The sequence below is a fragment of the Abramis brama genome (genome assembly GCF_963993115.1).
Source record: "Abramis brama genome assembly, chromosome: 2".
Taxonomy (NCBI): domain Eukaryota; kingdom Metazoa; phylum Chordata; class Actinopteri; order Cypriniformes; family Leuciscidae; genus Abramis; species Abramis brama.
In genome coordinates, this window is record NC_139964.1 from 56,930,379 (window position 1) to 56,954,367 (window position 23,989).

Below are 23,989 nucleotides of genomic sequence, written 5' to 3' on the forward strand. Positions count from 1 at the left end.
TTATGTTATATCAACCGAAATAAATATTGAATAAATGCTGTTCATTACATCACAATTAATTTATTTACACTATAACATGAATATTTGTCTTTATTACTGAATAAGATGAAATTGGAGCTGTATTAAAAAAAAAAAAAAAAAAAAAAAAAAAAAAAGGTAAAATTGTATTATGATGCAATCCACTTTTTTTTTTCACACACTGACAGAAGAGAGGAGAGAGAAGAGGAGAACACATGCAGGACACACACTGAATAGCAGCTTGAAGCAGAGCATAGTCTAACACAGGAGATGTGGAGGTGATGTTGAACTGCTCAGCATGAGGAGACACTGGCTCTAAATAAAACATAAGCCATTTTTAATCTGCCTCACACTTTTTGGTTAATATTCAATTCATATATACATTTTGTTTTAACATACTAATTACACAATTCAAAATAAGTTTAATATTGCATGTGTTTTACTAAGCATTGGATTTAGCAAATTAGTAGTTCACATAAAAATATATATGAAAATATATTGTGAATTGACGTTTTATTAAAAATAACATATTTATCTTTAAAAAATCCTATAAAGTAGTTTTACTATAAACACAATAAAATATGTTATTATATTAATTAAACCATTTATGCTTAAATTCAATATAAGACTATAATATATATATATATATATATATATATATATATATATATATATATATATATATAAGTAAAATAAGGAGAAAAATTAATTAAAGGAATTTTCAACACAAAAGCAACACGTACAATAGTAGAAATGTTTTCTTACCAAAGACAGATAAACGTGTTGTCTTGTTTCCATACTCAAACTCTAATTTTGCCGTGATTCCATGTACATTTTTACTTATTTCTGTTTTTCTTTTCACACAGTAATACATTCCCTCATCAGAGACACTGACATTCTCTATATGTAGATCATAGGAGTTACTGGAGCCGTTTTGCACAAAACTGAAATGTGGAAACGTCCCCTCGAACCGGTTTTCAGTCTCTATTATCAGAGATGGTTGATGCTCATGTGAGCAGTTTCTCAACCAAATAATGTGTGAACCAAGAGGAGTGACACAGTCACAGTAGAGAGTGATGCTGTCTCCTGCTTTAACTCTCATGTCCACTTCTGTCCCAAACACTCTCTGGTGTTCACACAACAAAACACCTGCAAAAGCAAATATACGAATAAAAGATTATCGATTAAATCAATACTATGTTGTAAAGAGTGCAACATAACATTTCAAAAACACACAAATGGACTTACACACAAATATGACGACTGTAACTCTTGCTCGCTCCATCTCAGTGACTGATAGGTTTGAGGGTCTTCAGTGAGAATGGCCTGGTTCATGGCAGGTATTTCTGCTAAAGCACTTTAAATTGCAATGGGTTTTATTTTTTTCTATTTATTTTTTTGGGGGGTTATATTATTCTTGTCCTGCCCCACTCATTTCTTGAATTAATACATGTTTTGTCTGAATCATTAACAGTTTGTAAACTTTTCAATATGAAATTGAAATTGTAAATTGATCCTCTTTACAACTGTAAATGTGTAAGACCCTAAAAGAGGCTCAGAGGCCATAAATTAAAATGTTATCACAATAATATTGGTATTATTATAATTATAATTATTATTATTATTATTTTATACAATGTAGTGATGTTTAACATCATGACAATGGATATGACCAGAGTGCTAAGTGCTGAGTATCATTATGAGTTTCCTGTTTTGCATCTTTCAAATACATGGCTTTTGTTTGTATTGGCCACCAGACACACCAGAACAGCTCTACTTTTATATTTTTGTAAGAATGCATTTTCTTGAGGTGTTTATTGGCCTGGGTCCTAAAATGTTGTTAAACTATTTTTTGTTTCTGGCTGTAACCACAAATCGTTCATTACATTTGTGCACTCTATGCAAGCACTAGCTCCAACACTTACTAGTGCACTTACAAGCTTGTGGTTTCCTGTTCTAGCATGTCTAAATTGGGTTTCAGAATTGGGAGGAGAACTTACTTTACTTCTTTGAAATGCAGCCCTTAAGTCTTTGCCAGACTGGACTGAATTACTCATGAATTGAAGTGAATATTAAAACAGAGCAAAAGAGTTTCAGCACCACATACAGTGAACAGCTCAGTAATAACCACATCTAAACATACTACTAATACTTTGTTTACCATATTTGAGAATAATAATATGGTGATACAGGGAATTTAGGTGGACACACATTGGAAACAGATCATTTGAAAATGAATTAAATTGAAAACAAATATTTTTTTTAACTTGATAAAAATATCAACTTTAACTTGAAATCTTTAAAAAAAAAAAAAAATAACAGGTTAAAAAGGAAGTATTCACAAAAAGAGAAGACCGTCACAAAGACCACCGGAAACATTTGTGGTTTTAACACATACCTCAGAAAAACAAACTCTCTTTTTCTTTTGACTCTCCACAACAACTTAAATAGCACTGAATTCACACATGAAAACCACTTCTTACATCATGTGGCATCAAAACGCCACTGTTGCATTTTGTAAAAGGCCTATAAGACTTGCATGCAACAAGTATATTCCTGTATCAATCTGCTCAAGCAAATTATCTCTCTGCCCTGCCACTGAAGACCAGTGACTATTCAACACTATTCAAGTATAAACGTCTTAATTCAGTATTGTTTTATCTTAAATAATATTGAGTGTTGTCTCATCATGAATCTTGAGCATTGCATAACATGAATAGTTACATTCAATTATGAGGGGAAAAACTAATTTGAGCACACATGTGATCAATTTTATTACAGTCTATCTCTCATAAAAGCTTTTCCTGACTTCTGTGTCCTTATCAAGATTTGGTCCTGATCAAATGGTTTGTGGGTAAGTGTTTTTGACATCATTCTCTGCTATTATAAGGAGGACAAGACCAGTTTGAGCTATTAGCCACTAGATGGAGCCATTGAGTGTTCATCATTTCCTATCTTCTTTTTTTTTTTTAAGGTTTTTAAGGTTCATTCATATTCACAGACACTCTCATAACATAAGCATATTAGACAATTCTGTCTAAACATTTGACAAACTTGTGCTTTTTCAGTGTAGCTGGTGCGATACCATCAGGCCCCCTGCATTTCTGATGTTTTGATGGTGGAGCAACCTCCTGACATCATGCTCTAAGACTGAAAAGGGGTGGTGACCAACCAGACCCAGATGGAGGTAACTGAGAGAATCTATCTGAGCTTCACTGGACTCAAAAAATCATTAAGCCTCTCAGGGAGGGAGGGGTCACTATCTAAAACATGATGCTTGATCTTATAGTTAGTGATTGTCTGCAGGCCCTGCCAGACACCCTTAAAGTCATGGACTTGGAGCTTATTTTCAAGTTTTACTCTATAAGTGGTTTTAGCTGTTTTAATAGCCTTTTGAAGTTGATATTTAAGGAGTCTGTATTGCGCTTTATATAACCACATCTAAATGCAGCATTTTTCTCCCTGCATAAACGCCTTACATCCTTGTTAAACCAAGGCTTGTTGTTACTGTAACTAATGACAGTTTTGATGGGGATACACACAGACTCACAGAAATTTATATAAGACATTAAAGTATCAGTGAAAATGTCGATATCATCATGCTCAAAAACACTCCAGTCAGTAATATCAAAACAGTTTTGTAACATGTCTATGGCCGGGGGAGTGTACCACTTGACCACTTGGTTTAAATGTTTTGAGTTTCTGGCGGTATTTACGAACGAGAAATATAGTGTTGTGATCAGACTCACCAATCGGGGCTCTAACTAGAGCTTGATACGCCTCCGGACTGGAAGAGTAACATGGTCCAATGTTTTATCAAGCCTGGTGGGAATATGAATCTGAGGCTTGTATCTGGGAAGAGCTTTCTTCATAGATACGTGGTTAAAATCTCCCAACACCAGGATTGCAGAGTCCGGGTTGGAGTTTTCCATGGCGAAAATGTGGCAAACAAGAGAATCTGTCCCACAACATTGGTTACTTTCACTTTCATTTTAGAGTGTTTCTGTGTGGAGTGTGTCAATTAACGACGGAAGGGAGTTGTATTTAAAGGGAGCGTGTCGTACCTGAATCAGAAGCGTCATCCGTTTGTTTGCACATGAGGGTTGCCCGTATGAGTGAGGTTCTATGATGGAAAGACGGCTGCGTGTCAGTCAGCTGTTTCATGTGTATGTCTGGTGCGTGACTGAAGCATTGCACTTCCAGACAAACTGTCGTGAGCTGTCCTGAAGACAAGGCAAAAAACGCTTATCCACCTATCTTGGTGTCTGGTGACCCGCGATACTCATTGGTGCCTTCAATCATAGATATCATATATAAACGCTAGATGTCTTATGGCGCAGTCACTTCCGGCATCACCGTTCGGCCATCTTACCGCAGTGAAGCTGTGCATTAGGTGAGTGATCAGCATGCACACAAATCCTCATATCTCGCTGAAATATTGACGGATTTACAAAAGGTTTGGTTTCTTACAAACGTTATTAACGTGGCTATAATTCCGAATGCTTGAACATGTATGTTATAATTATTCATATGTATGCAGTGTATGTATGTAGTGTCATAACTACATCTCTGACGTTTATAACAAACCAAACCGTTTGAAAATCGGTAGAAAATTGAGCAAGTTATGGTTATTTAAAAGTATATGCACCATTAAACGAGTGAGCGAGCACACTGTGGCAAGATGGCCGCCACGTGCGGACGTCGACCTCCATTGGCCAGCAGCGCGCACGAGACATCTAGCCTTTAAAGCTGCAGTAGGGATCTTTTAGAAAACGTTGACTTAGCCTGAAAATTCAAATGGCAATAGGACCACTGGGAGGAGCCTGAGGAGCTTAATTTTTTCACAGATTATCTGTCTCATATTCTACTGTCAGGAAATAATGACAGTTTTAACAAATATGTAAAAAATACATTTTTACAGAAGTTACCAACTGCAGCTTTAAATATGATATCTATGCCTTCAATACCTGCAAACGTGGTCAGTACCTCTGCGCCGCCATTACACACACTGCAACTCACACACGCACGCATCCACTCGCATAGCTTTCATAGTCGCACATTCTGTGTGCTTAGTGTTTTGTTTATAATTGTTGTTGCCCGTTAAAATTATTGTTGCTGTTGATTTTAATGTTGGTGATTTACCACGAACTTAATGAGATGTTTATCCAATGTTTTCTTTGTTCTCTCTTTTCTTTTCTTATGGACATTTCACGAATCTGCGAACGTGGATTAGCGTGACGCGGTCGGTTTCCGGCACGGGGCTCGGATCTCGAAGACCAGAGACCGCTGTGAACTTCATTTCTTATTTTGTTTTATTTTTTTGTCCATTTCGTTTTTCCTGTGTGATTTATGATTGTGAATATATGGAAGAATAAATATCCCTTGTGAAATGACCTTTTTTGTGGGATTATTATTATAATTTGTTGTGTAACAGGTGGTTACATTTTCTGCTATCCTGGGTTAAGTTAATTTTTGACAGGTTTAATCCTGTCTGGCGCCCGAAGGTTTTCTTTAAAATAATTTATTTAAGTTAGGGCGGCCACCACCGTTATACAACGTCTACGTATATTCCTGTATCAATCTGCTCAAGCAAATTATGTCTCTGCCCTGCCACTGAAGACCAGTGACTATTCAACACTATTCAAGTGCAAACGTCTTAATTCAGTGTTTTATCTTAAATAATATTGAGTGTTGTCTCATCATGAATCTTGAGCATTGCATAACATGAATAGTTACATTAAATTATGAGGGGAAAAACTAATTGAGTACACATGTGATTCATTTTATTAGTCTATCATAAAAGCATTTCCTGACTTCTGTGCCCTTATCAAGATTTGGTCCTGATCAAATGGTTTGTGGGTAAGTGTTTTTGACGTCATTCTCTGCTATTATAAGGAGGACAAGACCAGTTTGAGCTATTAGCCACTAGATGGAGCCATTGAGTGTTCATTTCCTATCTTTTTTTTTTAAAGATTAATTCATATTCACAGACACTCGCATAACATAAGCATATTAGACAATTCTGTGTAAACATTTGACAAACTTGTGCTTTTTATACTGACTGAACTTTATTTTACAATTTACCCCTTAAATGTATTTTGAGAAATTTTCAAATGATCTACTGATAAAAATAGAAGACACAAAACTGTATGCGTTTACTTTTAGACTAACTGCTTGAAACATCTAAATAAAACAGCTTTTCTTTTTTTTTCTTTCCTTTTTTGTTACATGTTCTGTTAAATATTAACACAGATGGAAAATAATGTTAATATTATCAAGAAAATAAAATGTAAACCCGTTAAAGTAGCATTGGATCAAATAGGGGTTTAGAAGCATTTTCTTTTTTTTTTACTTTGACATTAATAGGCTAAATAGTGTAAATCATAACACTGGTCGCACAAAAAATGTGCCATGCTTATTGAAGGCATGCTTGAACTATACTTTTGTAACAGTTATGCTGCAATTAAAGGCACGAAGATTGTTGTGAATTCCCTGCTGTGAGGAGGTCACGTCACAGCAAGCTGCTTCATACAGAGTCTGAGGGACTGTTTGCGCATGCGCAGTGTGTTCGGGGAAAATTTCCTGTGTAGTCAATAGTTGGCCTTCCACCGACAGTCCGTGGTCTTCATTATTACTTTGTACAACAGTGTGCGTCGGTGATGATGTAAGTTACATGATGAGTAGATGTTGTTTATATATTTGAATGTGGCGTGATCTGTTGATATTACCGGGGTAATATGTTTATTTGTTGACTTCCTATTTAGCACGTGTTGCTGAGCCCCGTGAAACAGACGGCCCGACATGTAGCTAGTTAATTACCCCACATTTTATTTCCTTATTCTACTGTTTATTTAGCTGTGTAGCTTTGTTTATTGAGGTCGTTATTATTTTTACATTAATGTGTCAAATTACAGATTGGTAGTTGACAGGGCTTTCTCAGTTTAGCTTGGTCACGTGACCTACCCGTGGCGCGAAGCTGTGGTGTTGTTTAATGATCCTACACTGACCCCTAGTGGCGATTTTCAGTATTACACGCTATTCATATCTGTTGTAATTCATGTTATTTTATCATTATTTACCATTGATGCCACTGAACTTTAATTAGTATTAATATTGTTTTACTGTTGTTAATTTCTGCAGGCATCACAAACCACACATACACATATTACAGTGCCCTGTAGAGTTGTAAAAAGACCAATAAATTCATCTAAAGGAAAGAAGTTTCTGCGTCTTCTCTGACCGGAGGATTAGGCCGTTTTTGGAGCTGGTTGGAGATAAACTCTGCAGGACAGTGGCCCTCCAGGACTGGAGTTTGACACATGTGAAACAGATGAACAACCTTCAGTTGTGTCCCGCCCAAGCCGGTCTCTCCAACTCCCCAGGCACCTTCGCGACTTTGTCATTGATAACCCTGGCAATTTGCACGTGATGCCACACATCAAATGATAGAAGCGCACCAGGAAGAGCCTCCAGACCATATTCTGCACACTGGGTCAGAAGATCTAATGCTGGAAGGGATGGAAGCCCGCATGAAAGACATAACTAGGCAGATGAAACAACTACAGTCAGCCATGGACAGTAGGGGTGTGACGAGATCTCGTGTTACGAGATCTCGCGAGATTAAAACGCGACGAGATTTCTCGTCGAGGTGAAACTTTGTCTCGTGAGTAAAAAAAAAAAAAAAAACAAAAAAAAAAAAACTTTGTCTTGTGAGTTGTTGTGATGTCAGCGTGATGGAGCGTGAGGGTGAAATTTGTATTGAAGATGCCCCTGCCACTTTTAAATCATTTGTGTGCCGGGCCAATCACACACACACACTCACTGTCCCTCGCTCACTCACTCACTCGCGCGCACACACACACACGCACACTCACTGTAACCGCACTCTCACTCACTCTCGCTCACACTCAACCCGTCGTGGAGGACCGTTAAAATTAAACATGCTAGTCTTTCTGTCGTGATGTCCTGAAGCATCGCAGACGCGTTGTCGCCCACTATGACACACTATACGAAATGAAACGATCGAATCTTGCGTCCCGACGCCCGTTGTCCTTTATGAGTCTCCACGAAACGGATCGTGCCAAAATCGCGCTAAAATAGTGTAATCTGAACCAGGCAGGTAATAAACATTTGACCTATCACGCAAAGAACCTATTAAAGCACTAATACATGGGAACAGTATAGCTTAAATCATATCGACATCGCAATATTAAACAATGTTATCGCACATCGCAGCTTTTCCTCATATCGTGCAGCCCTGCCCAAAGGTCTCAACTGCTGCCAGAAATCGTCGACATGCTTATATTCTTGAAAAAGAACATGATCATATCTTAGGCTTATCTTAGTTAATTTATCTCTTTTTCATGCTTGAAGAAAAAAATTGTTTCTGTTTGAACTTGTAGTTTTGAGAGAGCAGTACTTTGATTATGGATACACACTTACTGTTTGCACTTAAAGTGTTATTTCAGTTATTTATATTTATTTTATTTATACTGTTTTATTTTTTTATGTTCGATTTGTGGAAAGGAGTTAGATTTCTCATGTGAAATCGTACAGGGAGAAGTAGAGTTTATAGCAAAACATTTTGCATTGTTTGCATGTCCTTTACTGCATAGAATTCATTAAAATAGAAGTAAAATAACATTCATTACAAGTTGATTTCAAAATGCACATAAATTGTTTTGCATTTTGTGATTTTCAGTTGAATAAAAGACTATTTTCCATTCATATATTTCATCATTGAGGATTTCTTAAAAATTGTGTAAAAATCTCGTCTTGTCTCGTTCTCGTGAACCCAATCTCGTGTCTCGTCTCGTCTCGTGGAGTAAGCGTCTCGTCACACCCCTAATGGACAGTGTTAAATGTAAAGTTCACCCTCAACAGCATCCATCCAAATGATCATATCCTCTCCGGAGCTCGAGCCTTCCTCATATTCACCACAGTGAAGAGATATGGCCCAGAGTATCGCCCCTCATGGATCATCGGATGATTTGGAAATCAGCTAATGAAGGTTATTGTCAGCTCTTAGACAACAGTGAACCTTACCCACTTACAGCACAGCCCATACAGCAGGGAGAACTCAGCTCAACAACTCAGGCTACCAGAGCTCTGCAGCCATCCGTCCAGGTAGCAGCACAACCACTAGACCTCAGTGAGTCTACTCGCCATTCAGCTACCCTAACTGGACCAGTGCCAGAGTTTCCACAACTGCCTGCAGTTCAGTCTGCTCACCACACCCCGCTTACCCAGCGAACATATTCACCTTTTCTGCCCGTCCAGCATGCAGGTCAGCACATCCAGTCAGGGCACCAACCAGCTCAACAGACACCCTCAACAGTGTATCTGCCAAACCAGCATGCAGCCCTGCGGACATATGCACCTACACAGTCTCAAGGTATACCTCAGCCCTTACTCACAACTGTACAACAGCAGACTTATCCTCGATATGTCCAGCATCAGATCACTCCTCAACCTGGACCACAGCTTGGATTTCAACCTGCTTCACTCAAACAACCAGAGATAAGAACACCATCCCGTTCTATCCCTCCTTATCAGCCACCTACTGATCTAGGAGCAGCCTATTCACTTCCACAGACCAGATATTTCCCTGAAGTTCAATCACAGCCATACCAGTCTGGACTTCATTCAGCTGCACACTACCCACAGCTTACTCAAAGGGCTGCCTCACCTACAGCACCAGGATACATTTCTCCCTACAACAATCCTGCAACACTCACCATGACAGAAATGGCTATTGCAGCCTCATATGGTATTCCAAAGCCCAAACTGCCTCTCTTCAGTTCTGGAAGGGAGAGTGATTTCATCATGCTGAAAAGGGGACTGGATAGTTTACTTGGTCCACACCGACATTTGACTGAAGATTATAAATACCAAGTATTACTTGATCATCTCAAACTGCCTAGCGCCTACCAAATGGCAAAGAGACATGACCCCACACCATACTCCAGTGCAATGGACGCTCTGCAGCATCGATATGGGCAGCCAAGACAGTTGGTACAGGGAGAATTAAAGACCATATTGAGCTCTCCTCCCGTGAAACCTGGCGACGTAAAGGCTTTCGAAGATTTTTCTTCATCTGTAAACACTCTGGTGGGGATGCTAAGTCGCATGGACGGTCCTGCTCAGTCTGAACTGCAGTGCGGCTCCCACGTAGACACCCTCCTTGGTAAGTTGCCTGGTAACTACAGGGATAGCTTTGCCGAATTCTCTATTAAAAGAGGCATCATCCGCAGCGGGAGCGACCAGACATATACCTTACCCGACCTCGCTGAATGGCTGGATATGAAGGTTCAGGTGCTCCAGGTGTCTCGACGTGCAGCAGAATCCAACACATCTGATCCTAGTCGTATCACACAGAGAGAGAATAAAGCAAGTAAATCACAGTGGGTCAAACCAGCCTCTATTTACTTCAGCAGTGACTCTACAACAGTCAAACATCAGCAGACCTCTCCACAGCGACAACGGACCAACCTCCAGTTGGGTTCAAAGAAAGATCAGCCCACAAGCAAAGGGAGGGAGCGTTTTAAGCCCTATTGTCCGTATTGTAGGACCACCCAGGATCATTACCTCAACGGCTGTGCAAAAACGAAAAGATGTTCGAAAGAATTACTACTGAAGAGAAAGCCACCTGGATAAAGGACAAAGGAAAATGTTGGAGATGTGGGCGTGGACACTCTCCAGAGAGCTGCACCCTAAAGAAACTCTGCTCAATGTGCAAGAAACAACACCTGCTGATACTTCATGAAGTTGTGGCCCAAGACCCGCAACTAAACATCCTCACTGTCAGTACCCCAACAAATGCAGTGTATCTGGATCACGCCAGCCACTCAGGGCGTGTCATGTTAAAAGTGGTACCAGTGCTGCTCCGTTATGGCAAGAGAACACTAAAAACACATGCAGTGTTGGATGACGGCTCTGAGCGCACTGTGATTCTGGCTGCTGCGGTCAAACACCTTGGGTTGAGCGGGGAAGTGGAGTCACTCAAATTGAAGACCATCAGACAGGATGTATTGCAGCTCCAGGGAATGGCAGTGTCATTTGAGGTGTCCGCTGACACACAACCACGCACTTATCACTCCATCAATCAAGCTTTCACTGCAACCGAACTCCAGCTGGCTGAGCAGTCATGTCCAGGTGACAAATTAGCAAGGAAATACAACCACCTGAAAGGAGTCCCCCTACACAGATTCACTAAGGTGCAGCCAATGCTACTGATTGGATCTGACCACCCTCATTTAATAACTCCGATCCACTCAGTACGTGCAGGACCGATAGGAGCACCAGTAGCAGTCTGCACCCGACTCGGCTGGGCAGTGCAAGGACCCACTAACTTTCTTCAACATCCACCCGGTGAGAGTTCCTTCCTTCACCTGTCAGTTGACACACCTTGCTCCAACCTACACAAAGATGTTCAACACTTGTAGCAGCTTGACATTTTGCCATATAAAAGCGAGAGGGAGGTGACGCGATCCAAGCAAGACCAGGCAGCTCTCACCATGCTTGATGAGAAGAGCACCACTGTAATAGTGGATGGTGTCTTAAGATACGCAACTCCCCTCCTTCGGAAGAGAAAAGTAGCTCTGCCCTGCGCATCACCTGTTGCTGTGATGCCCCTCCTTCGCTCTACAGAACGCCGTCTATCTACCAATCCTGAGTTTGCTAAAGTTTACAACCAGGAAATACACAAGCTAGTGGAGGCGGGATATGCTGAGCGGATCACCAGTGAGGAGGCCAGTTGCTCTGCCGAATCCTGGTACATTCCACACCACTTAGTACATCATAACGGAAAGGCAAGGGTGGTATTTAACTGCTCCTTTCGCTACCAGGAGAGTGCTCTGAATGATGACCTGCTACCAGGGCCTTCCCTTGGACCGTCACTATTACGAGTTCTGCTCAGGTTTCGAGAACATGCCGTCGCTATCAGCGGAGACATACGGGCAATGTTCCATCAGATCAGACTCCTTCCTGAGGACTGCCCACTCCTCCGCTTCCTCTGGCGCGACATGGAGAGAGACAGGTCACCTGATATCTATGAGTGGCGTGTACTGCCATTTGGCACAGTTTGCAGTCCGTGCTGCGCCATATACGCTGTGCAGCGTCACGTTCGTGATCACCAGAGCGGCAACGAAGACCTGCTGGAGACGGTAATTACCTCGTTCTATGTGGATAACTGCCTGAAATCGCTCCGCACGCCACAGCAGGCAAAGGATCTTCTCGACCGTCTGAGAGCCCTCCTAGCGAAGGGTGGATTTGAAATAAGGCAGTGGGCATCCAACAGGACAGAGGTAATCTCTCACCTCCCAACTGAGGCACGATCAACAACATCTGAGCTCTGGCTAACCGCTGAAGGAGATGACCCGAGGGAGTCCACTCTCGGCCTGGTTTGGCATTGCATGACAGACACACTGGGTTATAAATGTCAGCCTGTGACGCCTAAACAGCCCACCATGAGAAATGTATATAGGGTACTTGCCTCACAATACGACCCGCTCGGATACATAATTCCCTTCACTACCCGGGCTAAAGTCCTGGTTCAGGCTTTGTGGGCTACAGAAAGACAGTGGGACGAGCCTATTGCAGATGAGTTACTTCCAGTGTGGCAGGCCTGGGAAGGTGAGCTCCCTCAATTGCAGAACATAGTTCTTCCCCGTTGTTATGTTCCAGAAGCTGCTGACAATGATTTATCAGTGAGGCAGATTCACATTTTTTGTGATGCCTCGGAGAAGGCGTACGGATCTGTTGCCTACCTGCGAGTGGAGGATCCAGAGGGACGCATCACTGTGTCATTCATTATGGCCAGGTCGCGGGTTGCACCCAAACGACAACAGACGATACCGTGACTGGAATTATGTGCTGCACTCACTGGAGCCCAGCTGGCCAAAGTGCTCCAGACCGAACTGACTTTGTCCATCCAATCCGTAGTGCTGTGGTCAGATTCAACAACTGTACTGAGCTGGATACAGTCAGTGTCCAACCAGTACAAAGTATTCGTCGGTACAAGAGTAACTGAAATTCTTGACCTTACCAAGCCCGGGTCATGGAGATACATTAACACGGACTTGAACCCCGCTGATGATATCACTCGCGGGAAGACTCTCCTTGAATTGTCCCAGCCAAACTGTTGGAGTCAGGGGCCTTCATTCTTGTATCAGTCCTCAGATCACTGGCCAGTGAACCCCTCAGTGCACATAGAGGAACCAGATGAGTTGAGAGCTCAAACCTTCTGTGGCCACATGTCTACTATCAGCAGTGATGAGCCCGATCCTGCTAAATATGATACATGGACTGAACTACTGCAGGCTACATATCAGTTCCTTCACGGGGCGGCTGCTCCAGCTATGTCTGCCGTCGACCGTATTGAGATGGAGACTACTCTGCTAAGAAGGATACAATACGATAGTTTCCCGGAAGAATTAAAGGCACTTAAACAGGGCAAACCAGTCCATTCAGGCAGCCGTTTAAGTGCTCTAAGCCCTGAATACGACCAAGCATTAGGCCTCATTCGGGTTGGTGGTCGACTACGCAAAGCAGAGAATCTGATTGAAGGCAGTCTTCACCCTGTTGTCATCAGCCCTGAGCATCCGATCACACAGCTGTTGGTGAAGGATTACGACAACCGTCTGCACCACGCTGGTACTGAGAGAACTTTTGCTGAGATCCGGAGAAATGACTGGATCTTACATGGTCGACAGGTAATTAAGAAACACCAGAAACACTGTGCAGAATGCTATTTGTGGCGGAGCAACCCAGTAACACCAATGATGGCCGATCTGCCTGCTGCGCGGCTCCGGATCAACAAACCCCCGTTCTGGTCCACCGGAGTCGACTGTTTTGGGCCTTATACAGTGAAAATCGGAAGAAGGCACGAGAAACGGTGGGGCATTATATTTAAATGTCTTACTTCAAGATGTGTCCACCTGGATCTGTTGCCACACATGGACGCAGACTCGTTCTTACTGGCCTTGCGCCGATTCATCTCAAGACGAGGCAAGCCATACGAGATCTTATGTGACCGAGGTACCAACTTCCGGGGGGGAGACAGAGAGCTCAAAGAATCACTGGAAGATCTCGATCCCACATTGAAGCAACAGTTGGCCGACCAAAGCATAACATTCAAATTCAATCCTCCTCTTTCACCCCATTTCGGTGGCGCGTGGGAGAGGGAAGTAAGGTCAGTGAAAGCTTCCCTCCAAGTCGTGTTGCGGGATCAAGTTGTATCAGAGGAGGTGTTGGCGACTGTCCTCGTGGAAGTAGAGGGCATACTTAACTCAAAGCCTTTGGGATACTCCTCTTCCGACCTGGCTGACCCCGATCCTATAACGCCTAACTTGCTGCTGATGGGGCGGCACGACGCATCGCTTCCACAGGCTGCATATGGTTCCAGTGATCTTCTAGGCCGCCGCCGTTGGAGACATACCCAAATCCTGGCAGACCGGTTCTGGAGCCAATTCACCCGCCAGTACCTTCCTGACCTTCAGCGCCGCCATAAGTGGAGGACCCCTACTGTTGCCCTCACTGCAGACCAAGTGGTTATGGTAGTAGATTCCCAGCTTCCTAGGGCACTTTGGCCCATAGGAAAGGTCATTAAACTTCATCCCAGTGGAGATGGGACAGTTCGTTCAGCGGATGTCAAAATCAAGGGGGCAGTTTACACTCGTCCGGTTACCAAGTTAGTACCTCTCCCTAAAATGCCAGAGGACCACGTATGCAACAGGGACCTTTAACAACAGCAGGGACTTGTACTACTTCTACACATTCATACATGAATGTGGGGGCGGCTGTTGTGAATTCCCTGCTGTGAGGAGGTCACGTCACAGCAAGCTGCTTCATACAGAGTCTGAGGGACTGTTTGCGCATGCGCAGTGTGTTCGGGGAAAATTTCCTGTGTAGTCAATAGTTGGCCTTCCACCGACAGTCCGTGGTCTTCATTATTACTTTGTACAACAGTGTGCGTCGGTGATGATGTAAGTTACATGATGAGTAGATGTTGTTTATATATTTGAATGTGGCGTGATCTGTTGATATTACCGGGGTAATATGTTTATTTGTTGACTTCCTATTTAGCACGTGTTGCTGAGCCCCGTGAAACAGACGGCCCGACATGTAGTTAATTACCCCACATTTTATTTCCTTATTCTACTGTTTATTTAGCTGTGTAGCTTTGTTTATTGAGGTCGTTATTATTTTGACGTTAATGTGTCAAATTACAGATCGGTAGTTTTTTTTATTTATTTATTTATTTATTTATTTTATTCAAGCTTAAGCAGATACAGGCTTTAACAGTTCATGTTCCGAGAGCCTATCGTGATCTGCAGCTACTCAGGACTAGATATATAGGATAAGTGACATTAAGCATCAGGAGATTACAGTTTTTTGCTAAGGAGGTGTTTGTTTAGTCTTTTCTTGAAGGCCTGAACATTCTTTGAGGTGATTTCACCTACTACAGTACAGGGGAGGCAGATCCAAGTTGTTACAGCCGAATGAAGAAAGCTCCTCCCCAAGCATTTGGTGTTGGACTTGGGGAGTTTTAGGGCATGACTTGGTCGTGCTCTTCGAGTGGTTCGGCAATGGAGATCAGGTGGGGGTAGCAGAGCTTTGAGATCCTCTGGACAGTTTTCAGTGTGCATTTTGAAAAGCACAGTTGTTGCTGCAACAATTCTACGATGGCTGAGCTGGCTGATTGCATATTTCCTTAGGGCGTTGTCCTCATCCTCCCCAATGATTTTCAGTGCCTTTTTCTGGATGTTGTCAAGCTGCCCAAGGGTGGTCTGTGATGCGTTCATCCAGGCAAGGCATGAGTACTCCATGGTACTCCTGACTTGTGCCTTGTAGACATTGGCCCTACCTTTGACATCAAGCTTGTTGGCCAACCTGCGCAGAGCTCCAAGACGCTGTCCAGCATGCTTGCAGATGTTTGACAGGTGATTAGTCCATAGCAACTTCTTATCGATACATAGCCCCAGAATATTCAACTGCTCAAAAAGGTCAATTCTGGTTGCCCCAAAGAGAAGGTCCGGGCAGGATGGAGGCCTCTTTCTCGACAGAACCATAGCCTTGCATTTGCTGGGCTCGAACGTGACCTTCCAGGTATCAGCCCACCTGCGAATATTCTCCAGGTCTTTATTTAGGGATGCTGCCACATTGGGACCATTAAGTGTCGTTACTGGGGCGTAAATGGTGGAATCATCCGCATATAGAAAAATGCTATTATCGCACTGTTCTACAACATCGTCTATGAAGATGGAGAATAATAGCGGGCCGAGAATGGATCCCTGGGGCACCGAGGCATTGATTGGTTGAGGTGATGAGGACTGACCAGAGAGCACGACCTGGATGGACCTTCCTTCCAGGTAACTCTGTAGCCAAGAATGTAATGGCCCAGTTATGCCTTTAGCAGAAAGCTTATCCAGAAGGCCGTTGTGCCAAACCTGGTCGAACGCTCCTTTAATGTCTAGTGCAACAATATACACCTCACCTCCTTTGTCTATGATGTTGTTCCACGTCTGCGACAGAACTGTAAGGAGGTCTGCTGTGCAGTGGTTCGGTAGTTGACAGGGCTTTCTCAGTTTAGCTTGGTCACGTGACCTACCCGTGGCGCGAAGCTGTGGTGTTGTTTAATGATCCTACACTGACCCCTAGTGGCGATTTTCAGTATTACACGCTATTCATATCTGTTGTAATTCATGTTATTTTATCATTATTTACCATTGATGCCACTGAACTTTAATTAGTATTAATATTGTTTTACTGTTGTTATTTTCTGCAGGCATCACAAACCACACATACACATATTACAGTGCCCTGTAGAGTTGAAAAAAGACCAATAAATTCATCTAAAGTAAAGAAGTTTCTGCGTCTTCTCTGACCGGAGGATTAGGCCAGTATACATACAGCCAGCATTTCATCACCGCAGCTGTTCTGTTACAAAGATAAAGGTTCAAACAGTATTTAATAATATCCACAGGGTAATTTTCACTCGAAGAACAACAACCATACGTAAATGAGACTAGACAAGGATGAACTGAAAACACAGGACTAAACACACAGACAAATGAGGTGATTAACAATGACACAGCTGACAGTAATGACAAATCACATTAGAAACCATCATGACAAACAGTCCAAACAGGGTGATATTGTGATTAATGCAAAAAATATGTAATTACAAAAAGAATGTACAAAAAAAGAATGCCATAAGCAACTACAGGCCCTATAGCAACAGCTGAGAGTGTTTCAATGAGAAGAATTTTATATATATAAAAAGAATAAGAATGAGAAAAAGCAAGTTCAGAAATCATAGTTGATGTTGCGGAGTACAAAAAGAGAAAGCAGCAAGATTTCAGTAAGTTGTATAAACTGAGCAAATAGAATCACATCTTGGCATAGGGATATGAAGATGTCAGCAATCTATAAGAGACTTCAGTGTGGAGGCAGATCTTTTACTCGTCTCACACTGATGTTTCTCTGGAATCCTCCTGAAATGAATTGGAGATGCACATGAAACAATCTAAACTATTGTCTTTGCCAAGGCAAAGCTTAAAACTAATTACTGACACAATATAGATACCTTAATAAAATTCTCTGTGAGTATCTCTGCACTCTGCTCAGAACCTAAAGATCGACAAAATAAGTATGTCTGAATTCACAGTACTCACAAAACAGTATGTGTAAAAAAAAACCCGGATACTACTACTTCCTGCGAGATTCTGAAGTGTGCATATGATAGGCACTTTACTATCCCATGAGGCCATGGGAGAGGATTTGTGAATGATGATGATGATGATGATGATGATGATGATGATGATGCATTTTATTTATATTGCGCTTTTCTCCAACCCAAACAAGAACAATAACAATACAGTATACAATACCAATATAAAAATAAAAAAGGAAAAAAAGGAAAAAAATTAAACAGTACAGAAGTTAATGATAGTACATTTCAGATACAATAAGCATTTTTAAAAAGACAGGTCTTTAGAGACTTCTTAAAATAGTCCAGTGTTGGGGAATTTTTAATCACCAGAGGAAGTTTATTCCACAACCGTGGAGCTGTAACAGAGAAAGAACGACCAGCCATCGACTTCAATTTAAATGTGGGATACTGAAGAGTAGAAGAGTCGGAAGAGCGGAGAGAACGTATTGGAATGTAAGGAGCAACTAGATTACAGAGGTATTCCGGCTCTATCCCATGAATGGCTTTATATGTTAAAATCAAGATTTTAAAATCAATACGTCCTGATACTAGAAGCCATTGAAGTTCATAAAGAACAGGGGAAATATGCTGCCGAACAGTTGTATGTGTCAATACACGTGCGGCCGAGTTTTGAATATACTGCAATTTCTTAATATGCTTATCTGGGAGACCAGAGTAAAGTGCATTACAATAATCTAGTCTCGACGTAATAAATGCATGGATAAGCCTTTCCGCATCTAGCAGCGACAAAGAAGGTCGAATTCTGGCAATATTTTTTAGATGAAAAAATTCACATTTTGAAACCATTTTGATATGGGCATCAAATGCAAATCAAAGATAACACCTAGATTTCGCACCTGTGATGCTGGAGCCAATAACTCAGAATCAGTGAACAGATTTAGACAGTTGTGTTTGTGCAAAGCTGCCGGCATACCAACAAGTACCAGTTCTGTTTTTGATTCGTTAAGTTTAAGATGATTGTCATGCATCCATACCTTTATTTCTTCCAGACACGCGGTAAGAGCTGTAATTGCGAGATTAGGATGCGGGAGTGTGCTAACATAGATCTGCGTGTCATCAGCATAACAATGAAACCCCGCAGCCGTACTTTCTAATAATGTCACCAAACGGCAACATATAGATGCAGAACAAGGAAGGTCCAAGTACTGACCCCCAAACAAATATACTGAAAACGATCAGTTAGATAGGATTCAAACCATTCGAAAACAACACCAGAGATGCCTAACAAAACACGCAACCTGTCAAGGAGGATGATATGACATTGTGGCGAGCACGACGAGGTCGAGGGCCGTGGGAGGACGGCGCGAGGCCGGTGGCGTGATTGATAATGAGCGACACGTGCGCGACGCACCGGTCTCGCATCTCTCACGGAGGAGCGGAAGCATAAAGGAGGAGCGACGACAGTGAAGAGCGAGAGAGGAACAGGCCTGTGTTTTATTTTATGTTTTGTGTTGCCAGCAGTCGTCCGTGAGGGGCTGCTGGCTTTTACTTTCGTTTTGTATTTGTTTTATTTTTGTCATTAAAAGTCTTTAAATGTTCGCCGGTTCCCGCCTCCTTCTTCCCATAACAACATACCTCGTTACATTGGTGACGAAACCCGGGAGGAAGGAGGGACACGCTGTCGGAGAGCCCTCGCTGCTGAGGGGGATCGCGGTGCTGAGGAGGTCGGGCAGCACGAGGGAGCGATGGCCGCCGATTGCTGCCCAAGGCGATGGTGCTGGAGCGATGGAAGATCTGGTGGGACGGAGAGCTCGCTACCGTGCTCCTGGGTCGAGGAGGGGTGGCTGCCGTCCGAGAGGGAGCGGAGGAGTCGCTCCCGTTCGCCGTGGGCCGGAGCCTGTTGCCGTCGGCCATGATGGGGGCGGAGCAGGGAACGGGAGACTTGCTGCCGGCTGCCCTCGACCAGAGGAGCCATCGCCGTCCGCCAGGAGGCGGAGGAGCGTCGAGCCGTCCCCCAACGGATGTCCAGTAGCCTACCATCGCATGGAACGGAAATGTTTTTATGGTTTTAGTTTTAGTTATTGATTACTAATAATAGTTTAATAATAATTTAGTTAATAATAACCCTGATTTTGGGTTCCAAATAAAGATTTTGTGAAGATGAGGCACTTTAGTTATAGAATAAATAAGTGATTGAATGGACTTGTCTAATTAATCTCATTATCACCCACACCTTATTTGCCCTTTTAATTCAACTACAAACAGGGTTACTGCAATAGCCCTCTAATAACTCTATAATCCAGTTTTCTCTGTCAGACTTGCTTTCTGCAAAGTGTGGAATGGAATCTTTTTTTTTTTTTTTTTTGGACTGAACAGCAAAACACTGTTGTTGAAACTCCATGAGCGCCACCTACTGGTCGCCAGAGTGGCCATGATGTTTTGCCATTTCTTATTATAGGGCCAGAAACACACACACACACAGTAACACTTACACCATAAACAAAAATAATAATAAATGAATATGATCCTCCCACATATCTTCTTTTGTCACTTATCTTTAATATATTTTTAATGATTTGCCAAGCACAATGAGGGACACTGAATCAATTGACACATAACATTAATTGATATGACACATTTATTTGCTATATAACCTTCACATAAAAATGTGCTTTAAAATATTAGTTAAATAAATGTGGAATATAACCAGATTTGAAATGTTTTAGACATTTTAAAAAAAGCAAACCCACACTGCCCCCCTCAGGCCTAATAAAACTAATCTCACTGATGGCTCCGACCACCATGAGTCTCTTTCAGACATAATAACAGATCATGGACAAGTAAAAAATATATTTCCATACTATAAAACATAACTATCCATTATATACAGTGACAAAATTTACATATAAAAGAAACATATTCGTTTTGACACATTTATTTTAAATGGCATAGCACTGATTTAGCATCATTTGAACATCATTTGAGAGGTCATGTGGGATGCATTTGTCAGCGTAAAAAAGGAAAGCAAATACAAAAAATTAAACCAGCTCTTTGTGCTTCATTCTGAGAGATGCAGTAAATGTGAAACTCATCCATCAGAGAGTCTAAAGAAAGACTGCCGCTGTCAATCAAGCTTTTGCAGACATTGCATGTACAAAAACCAATGTCACCACAAACTCACCACATGGACATTTACACGGACCAGCCTCTTTCTTCTGTCTCATATGCACAAGCACTAAACTGAATGGAAACATTTGTGGTTAAGATGGCTAACTTTTTAACTGGAAACAAAGCTAGACCTTTCCTCAGAAAAAGACACAGACCGTGCACTTCAGTAAAACTCCTTTGAAGAGCAACTCTGATGCTTTGAATATTTCAATTTGTTTTGATTTCAATTAGATTTTAACTGTTCAAAAGAATTACAAGCTTTAGAAGAAAAGCAGACCTAACATGCACCAGTTAGAAGAAAAATAAGAGGAAAAACAAGAATATATCTTACTACCGAGAAGCAACTTAAGTGGGCATTTCTCTTTTAACTTTAAAATCATAAGATAAGATAGTTTTAAAATAAGATAGATAGTTTGCCTGTTTACTTGTTGCTAACCGTTATCCAAACATGCTAATCTACTCAGCAAGCACAGAATGCTTCATCCGCCACGGATTATGTTTTGGGAAAATTTAATTAGGCTTACTATAAAATTGAGTAAGAAAAACACTGCAATCATTGAGTTTAAGAGAAATATAAGTACCTTAAACTAAACACCACTTCATACAGGAAACTCACTTCTACATCCTGTTATTTAGGTCATTATGTGTGTGTCCACAAAGACTGTGTTAATAGAGGAAAACAACATTGTACTGCAATGAGGACCAGAGTAACAACAGTAGTAACAGCTTACTGTTATAAACAAATGATCAATGTGTGAAAAATGTGTTAAAGTGTCCAGTCACTTTTTATATTAAGTGTCTTTAATTATGTACTTGTAATTATGTAAAAGTTAGGTAAAATGTTTAAAAACACTTTTGCTTCTGTTGAGGTGGGATTCGGGTAAGTTTAGGGATAGGTTTCATGGTATGGTTAGATTTCAGGGGGCAGGGAAGGATCAACGGTGTAATTATAGATGTTATTATAGATATTAATTACAGCATGCAGCTATTTTTTTAAATATAAGAATAATGTTAAAACATGTCTGTAAATAATAAGACCATTGTATCAGATTATTAATTTAAATGTTAGTACACAGTAGTTAAAGACACTTAGGCCTAATATAAAGTGGGACCAAGGATCCAAGTATGGAATATCTTTTACTTTCAGATGTAGTGGTAGAAAATCCTCAACCTTGAATCATTACATGTGATGTTAAATGATAATGAAACCTGCAACCTTTATCATATTTGGAATGTTTCAGAAAACACCTCAGTTCTATTTTAGTTCTACTCCGTTTCTGTTCTGACCTGAGCATATGTACTGAAGTCAGAACACTGTACTCGCTTTGTCTTGCGTTGTTTTTGTCTCCTGGTTATCACGTCTAAAGATGCGTAACACACCTCTTCCTCCTCACCCTGGAATGAAAGAAATAAAATTGCTTTCTGAAACTTGCATATATTATATTTAAATGTCTATAATGAATGTGCATGTTTGCATTGTTCATACCTCAATTGTATTTCCACTTTTCAAATGGTCTTTTTGATCTGTCGCAGCATCTACAGTCGATTGTTTAAATTAGAACATCACATACATAATGGTTTAGTTATGCAAAGAAGAGTGTGAAATAGTGAATGATACCTGTAGTTTTCCTCTGACAGAGGCAGTACAGACAGATAGAGGAGAGGAGAACACACACTGGACACACACTGAACAGCAGCGTCCAGCAGAGAACACAGTCTGATAGAGGAAGTGTGGAGGTGATGTTCGAGGGTCCAGAACACAAAGTTAATTTCTCTATATAAAATAAACATAAATAAATCAATGAATGTTGACTTTATATACAGTCATGAGGTGAAAAGGGTTCAGAACAAGTAGCCACTTGCTAAATATGAAATAAACACAAATGTATCAATGAATGTTAGTAAAAATGTATTTTTGTCCTGTTCATCTTGCTTCTTCAGTGAGAAAGTTCTCCAGAATCACACAAGCAATGAAACTAGCAGAAATGTTTTCTTACCAGCAAAAGAAAGACGAGTTGTTCGGTTTCCATAATAGTTCACTTCAGATGAGTAGATGATGCCTTTTTCATCTTTATTTACCTTTTTCTCTATTTCTGCACAGTAATACAGTCCCAGATCAGAGGCACTGATGTTAGTAATATGTAGATCATGAGAATTACTGGAGCGGTTGTAGATAAAGTTGAAACGCTGATATTTCTCAAGATCCCATTTCTGTAAATATATTATGAGAGAGGGTTGATTTTCATGAGAGCAGTTTCTTATCCATACAAAGCGGAAACCAATAGTTACAGAGCGATCACAGTAGAGAGTGATGTTGTCTCCTGGTCTGACTTTCATCTCCACTTCTGCTCCATAGATTCTGTTCTGACTGAACAACAAAACACCTGTAAAAGTGCAAAATAACTTAATAAAGCACTTACATTTGAAGTGTACTACCATACAAAAATATTCACAGTAATATTTACATTCGAAAAACTCTACAAACAGCTGAATACTTTCTCAAAAACATTTTTTTTCTTACACATAAACACGATGAAAGCATTTCTTGGCCTCTCCATCTCTGTGAGTGACTGTGAATAACTGACACTATGAGGGTCTTACAGACGGCAGCTCTCATCTGATTGGTTCACGTCAATGGAAAATCTTTTCTAAAATGTCTCACGTCACAGGGGGTTGTCATTAAATTAGGTTATCATGTGTACGTACAAAGAGTAAGAGCGGTATTAACCAATCATTGATTACCCCATAGAGTTGTTTTTTTTTTTGCTCTGATTGGTTCACAAAAATGGAAATAATCATCAAACAGATATGAAGAGAGAGTAAAACTTTTGTTTGTCTGATAGATATGATAGATGTGTTTAGCATCAAATAATTTTGATTCAGACATGCAGGTAATCATCTTCACTTGAGAAATGTTGTGCTTTCAATTGGTCAAGTTTTTTTTTAATCGAAGTGATGTTCTTTGTCGTATTGTAATGGGTTCAAGCCAGCAACGTGTAAACATGTCAAAACAGGAAACCACAGCTCTTATATTCAGAACACTTACAGCATTCGCCTTCACATTTGCTGCTGTGTCGTCAAACTCAAACTTCACACATCTTACTTGATCACTGGTCACAAAGCACAAAT

General features: G+C 41.1%; 1 protein-coding gene across 1 annotated transcript; it reads right to left on the minus strand.

The window, feature by feature from the left end:
* Positions 1 to 20,248: 20,248 nt before the first annotated feature.
* On the minus strand, positions 20,249 to 23,496 carry LOC311078107 (uncharacterized protein). Its single transcript, XM_084106794.1, has 5 exons — positions 23,382 to 23,496; positions 22,858 to 23,244; positions 22,479 to 22,634; positions 22,347 to 22,396; positions 20,249 to 22,255 (listed from the first exon to the last, which is right to left on the minus strand). Exons 1-5 carry the CDS (start codon positions 23,416 to 23,418, stop codon positions 22,127 to 22,129), a joined length of 759 nt encoding a protein of 252 aa, XP_083962920.1. The 5' UTR covers positions 23,419 to 23,496; the 3' UTR covers positions 20,249 to 22,126.
* Between the last annotated feature and the right edge of the window lie 493 nt (positions 23,497 to 23,989).